The sequence below is a fragment of the Rhincodon typus genome, chromosome 23 (assembly GCF_021869965.1).
Source record: "Rhincodon typus isolate 14 chromosome 23, sRhiTyp1.1, whole genome shotgun sequence".
NCBI classification, from domain to species: Eukaryota; Metazoa; Chordata; class Chondrichthyes; order Orectolobiformes; family Rhincodontidae; genus Rhincodon; species Rhincodon typus.
Window position 1 is genome coordinate 43,886,226 of NC_063354.1, and position 6,131 is coordinate 43,892,356.

At 43.5% G+C, this 6,131-nt stretch overlaps 1 protein-coding gene across 1 annotated transcript in view; it reads left to right on the forward strand.

Moving 5' to 3' along the window:
- The window catches only part of LOC109925152 (serine/threonine-protein kinase SBK1-like), a 19,261-nt gene extending 13,697 nt beyond the window's left edge, over positions 1–5,564 (forward strand). The window contains exon 4 of the mRNA XM_048611137.1: positions 809–5,564. Coding sequence (XP_048467094.1) covers positions 809–1,618 — 810 coding nt within the window. The 3' untranslated portion in view covers positions 1,619–5,564. The remainder of the gene's footprint in view (positions 1–808) is intronic.
- Positions 5,565–6,131: the final 567 nt, after the last annotated feature.

Sequence of the window (6,131 nt, forward strand, 5' to 3'; positions counted from 1 at the left end):
GTCCCTGCTCCGGACTACACCACCCCACGCCATTCCCCTACCAGAGTCCCTGTTCTGGACTACACCACCCCACGCCATTCCCCTACCAGAGTCCCTGTTCTGGACTACACCACCCCACGCCATGCTGCCACCAGGGGCCCACTCCTTGCAGAAGCAGGAGTCCTGTTCCAGGCTTCACAGGCCGTCCTTCTGAAGTAATGGAATTTGCTACCTAACTGCAAGATTTCTGTTTCTGACAGAAAAACGGGCAGCTCAGGTAATCCTTCTTTACCTCGAAAGCAAGACACAATGTCCAACCTGCTATTCAGCTCAGAGCACCTGACATTGTCACCAAACCCAGTCACTAACTCCCAGACCCATCCCCTCACCCACCCAGCAGGCCTTATGGCCTTTGTAGTCTCACTAAAGGATGGCAGACTCACTGGGCCTGTCACTGTCACTGAATTTCACATTATCCGTCTCATTTCCCCTTAGTTCGAAGTCCTCTATCCCAATATGTTTGGGGCTACAATTTCCTAATCTATTACCCTAAGTTGTGGAATTATGAAATACACCTTTCTTAATTTGAGGTCTCTATTCCATTATCACTTGTTTGGAAATCCCCTATTCCATTAATATTAAGTCTCAAGTCCATCTTTCCAAAAAGCCTGTTTTCAGAGATCCCTATTCCACTATCTCTGTATTCAAGGACCTCAGTCTCAATATCCTTTGGGTCTGTGGCTCTCCACTCCATGATTGTTAGTGTTGAAATACTTCATTTCATTGTGTCTGAAGTTAATGTGGTTACCGAATAGTCTAATATTGGAAACTTGTGTTTCTTGTTCCCTGTAAGGTCGGCCTTCCTGAACAGATTGCCAAGCGCTGCGTGCACCAAGTTGCCTTAGCACTGGACTATCTGCACAGCAGGAAGCTGGTACACCGCGATATCAAACCAGAGAACATCCTCATCTTTGATAAGGAGTGCCGCAAAGTTAAACTGTCCGATTTTGGGATGACTCGTCGGGCTGGCACTCCTGTCAAACGGGTGAGTGGCACCATCCCTTACACTGCCCCAGAGCTCTGCGATGCCTCCAAACACGAGGGCTTCTCAGTGGATTACAGCATTGATGTCTGGGCTTTTGGGGTCCTACTCTTCTGCATGCTCACAGGAAACTTCCCCTGGGAGAAAGCTCTCCTGTCAGACTCTTTCTACGATGAGTTTGTGAGATGGCAGAAGCGTCGAGGTGCCAGTGTGCCATCCCAATGGAGGCGATTCACTGATGACGCTCTCCGCATGTTCCGGAAACTGCTGCCTGTTGAACCCGAGAGGAGGTGCTCTGTCAAGGAGATCTTCAGATACCTGAGCTATCGGTGGATGCTGGACACAGATTGTAGCAATAACATTGCTGATGTGAGCTCTTCCTCTGAAGAAGATCTGGTGGCCAGGATGAAGCAACAGAGCTTATCCCCTGTCTGCACCGTTGCCAAGAGTGGCATTTCTATGGAAACACCGTCCTCCCGCTTCTCCTCCATGACAACATCGAGCTCCCTCTCATCCAACAGCAGCTATGAGCGGGCAACAAGGGAGAGCAGCAACACCAGAATTCTGGTTGCCACGCCAATTGAAATCTGCGTTTAGAGCACACAGCGCAGTGTCCCAAGATGTGGATGGCTTGAAATGCGATGGGAAGCACATGTTAGAGAGTGACAGTTATTATGAAGGGAATGTTACTTCAGAAGTCAACACTAGCCACCAGCTGGGCTCAAACTCAGGCTTCCAATGAGGCTCTGTGTCAAACATGGCCCTTCAGAGCTTTCAACCCAAGCTGATTCTTATCCAGTTGTGACTGAGTTGCTTTGTGTCTTTGGGTCAGTCAAGCTGAGAGATGCCAAGAAGAGCACTTGGTCCAACCCTTACACTTTGAAAGCAATATACTCAATTTGTGTTGATTCTGTGGGTGATAACAAGAGAGGTGGCAGCACAACTGTCCAAATCTCAATTGGACATGACTGCAGCAAGGATCTTTATGGTTTAGGCTCAGTTCCTGCGCAAGGATCCTCCTTTATATTCTGTGTTAAGAGTAAAAGGCAAGGGCATTGCCCAGTGATGAAACCTGTGGTAGCTCCTACTGTTCAAGTGACTTTCTTCTTAAGGGCTGGTTAGTGTATACCAGGAGATTGGCTCAGTCAGCACAAGTCTTCACTATTTACACCAATCTTTCACTAATGTGACTGTCACGCTAATCCATTCTTTGTTTAAAAAAGAAATGCTAACATGAGCGATTTTTGTCACTTTAGTCTTCGCCCTCCCTGGCACAGCCAGCATGTTAAGCTGCTAAATTTCCTAACTTCTCATTTAATAAGACTGAATTTACAAGACCATGCTGTTAACATGTGTTAAGCAAGAAAAAACAATTTGAGGTAATTGCTCGAATTTAAGAAGGCAAGAGATCAATTAGTTGAGTGGAACAATCTCGGGCAAAGGCTCTTGTGACAACTTAAAGATAATTATTATGTTAGTTTAATTAAATGATGAGACTTGAAGGCATCTAAGCCACTTAAATCTGCCTAAATGTCTCTCCATTTCTTTTGTCGCAGCATAGTCCAGATGAGCCAAAGGGCCTGTTTCCTTGTTGTAGTTCCTGTGTTTCTCCTCTGCACCGCTGTACACTTGAAGGGTCATTACTGCATTTCCTGTCTTTCTGTGTTTCACTGTGCCTCTAACAGTGAAGCCTGAACAGGACTGGTAATACAATGTAGCTGCCTACCATGCCATTTATTCCTTTATCACTCACGGTAACGGTGGGCTGTATGTAATTGGTCAGCCAGCCCATGGATTGATGAGGAGCTAATCTGGACAGAGAGGCTAGGAAATGTACAAGGCTTGAGGAGAACAATGAGATAATGAGGGAGAGAAAAGAAGCTGCTGGGTTATAAGTAAAAGAGTCAGAGATGGAAACTGCAATGAATCTCACTCAATTCAATCCATACCCATCCCACACAATGTCCAAAAGTGTTGAATTAAGCCTTTACGTGGTGAAGACCAGAGAACGGGAGCCCCATGCGGTCTGCCTTTTAAAATCCAGGCATTCTTGCAGATGTAGTGCTATTCTTGTGACCTTTTCCTGATCGGGTTTCTCATTCTCCTTTTTCTCTCTGAGTAAATCAGATTTGGTGCATGAATTCTGGATGAGGACACTGAGCTCAGACAGTTGTCAGTGACACCTGCAGTTAAGATGTCCTCGTGTATTGTGGACTGGGAGTCAGGAAGATCTGGCTTGATATAGCACTGAAAGCATGCAGGAACAGTGGACAGCATGCAGATAATTTTGCAGTGTGGCAGTACAGGGTCCAGTGTTAGTAAAGGGATCAAATACTCAAAACACACAACAAGAAGAACCTTGGCCATATTACATGACTCTGTGGACATTGAGGTTGTTTTTAACTTAACCTATCTAGTGGGAAATTGACAGGATTCCCTGAAGTCAATTGAAATATATCAAGGAAAGAACATACAGCAGACGGGTGTTGCAATCCTAATAGTAGGTTTGGTTAAAGTGACTGTGCACCACTGTAATTATGATCACTTTCATTCCCTCATCCTGTGGGCAGTTAGCATGGTGCTCTTACAGATAGTCGGCAGAGCCAGCCAGTATGTTCCTGTCACCCAGTTCTCTTGCCTTCTGCCAAGCGTGCTGACCAGTGTTGAGTAATTTTGCATCCAATGCAACAAAAGCCTTTCCAGTCAATTGGATTATTGAATGTTCCCTTTGTCTGCTGGGAAGAAAGCCAGTTAACAATGCAAAAAAAACAGAACGTGAAATGGTAATTGGGGCTAATTGTATCTCAGGACACTAGAGCAAGGATTAGCGAGCAGCGGAGAAACAGACATGACCAAATGTGTAGCAACTGTTTGGCAGGGCATTTGTTCAACTTAGGCCAATAAACCTTTAGGCATGGTAACACATCACTATCGTTACCATTGCTCAGTAGTTATGTTCTTGACTTCTAGACTCAGAATCCTGTTGCCTGTCAGTATCTCTCACCTTTTACCCCAGTGAAACCCCACCCCCTATAGCAATGTATATTTGAGTTTGTGTATTGAATAAATCACAATCCTATGTACCTTCACTGTGCTTACTGGAAGTGTTTCTAATGTTAACATATGTGCAATATGTACAATACGGTACCACGTTTAATGTGTAATTTTACACTGGATTGTCATATCTATTTTTTTTATTGATCTGAAAAATGAAAACATAGGGCTATGAAACAGATGTCATAAAGAGAGCTTTACACTATCTGATATGCTCTGCATTTGTATTAATCCTACAAAGACACCCAGGTGTGAGATGGGGCTGACGAACAGACCAGTCCAGCAAGGTTAGACTACGTGACTTTGGGAAGAGTGGGACCAGAATCCACTCTCTGCCTCTCATTGCTGCTTACCCCATCGTCAAGACAATGGCGGATTTGGCAATGCCAAGCACCAATGGACTGCTGCATAATCGTTAGCATGAAATGTAAAAGGAATAATTCTTGAAAGAAAACATTCACTGAAGACCCATGGATGAAAGTTGCGATAACTTCTTGGCAAAGACTATATTTGAACTGAGAATCGTAGTTGACCGATGCCATGCTTTATGCTAATAATTGGCAATCAAACTAGATAGCTAGTGTCCATCAGCCCGCATTTAGAAATACACTCAATTGCTTCTTGTAGACGGCGCAACACTCCCATTGAACAGCAAGGACCTCCCCCACGTAGACCCAGTCTCCAAGATGTAGGAGGGGCCATTGTGCCACCAAACCTGTGTTTGAATTTCAGTGCAGTGGGTGTATTTCTGTTCAAGACTCCTTAGAGTTTCATTCCTCAGTGAATGGTATGTGGTTTTAACTGTCTGTGGTTTTGTGACAGCAATGCGTCCTTTTAGAATCCAGAGTTTTAGCTCTAAGCTAAAATGCTCCCCGAGCTCTTCGAGCTGTATGATCGATTCAATGGTTGCAATACAATTTGTCTTCCTGTAAGACTTTCTTTATAATTTGATTAAAATGACCTAAAAATAACTCCCCTAGTCGAGTCCCTTTGTTAGAATGAAGGAACAGAGATGCACACTACACGACAGAGTCTGGAGAAAGCGCAGTGCATGGAAAATGTATGGAGAGAGCATGGAATGTGATACATGAATGGGGAAAGTTTGATATATGTCACAAATCTGGAGAATTCTCAGTGTACAGTATAGATCAGGAGCAAGCACGACATGCTTATAGGTAGAAAGCACAAGATAGAAATAAGAAGAGGAAAAAGCAGATGATAGTAATAGGGAGAGAGCACTTTATGTGACAGAAACAGGGACAGCATACAACCAAAAATAAACAGATTGTGTACAACACTGGTAGAATATGGAGAGGCCATGATATTGATGGAAATGCAGAGAGAACAATACGATAGAAATTGGGAGAGAGCATGGTATATGACAGATTGCAAGACATCAACAGAAATGAAGAAAGGAATATGTTGCTTGAAGGATCAATCTTCACGGGGAATATTGAAGAATGACAATAATATGACTCTGTAGTTAAAATATGGCATTGTAGGAGAATTACTCTGGTCTTTGTGTACCAACTTTGTAAGCTCAATCACAAATAAAGTGCTTACAGTGGCTTAAAAACAGTTATGTGCAGCCCTTTAGTGTCTGTGAAGTGCATGATGGGATAGGATGCACACCCAGCTTATATATTTCCTTAAAACGGGATGAAGGGTATAATTATGATTTTCTACAAAGACTAAGAACAGAAGGAAGTTCGGTAACATGTAGCACCATTAGAACAGTAAGAAAAGGAGAAAGGCAAATCAGATGCTCAAGCCTATACTCCACCATTCAACTAGATACTAAAGGAAACATAGAAACTGCTGAGGTAAGGAAAATATTAACTTTATATAAGAAGGTACTTCCTGTAACTTTATCTTGCCACAAGGCTGTATAAGACAGCAAGATCATATTACGTTGCATCTCAAATGGATTATACTGCACCTCATTAGCATATCACAGTTAGACTTAACCCCTGATACGACAGCTTATTCCGAGTCTTTGACCGTCTTATTACATCTCCCCTCAAGACTCTGGGCAGAGTCTTCCAATCCCCTGAAT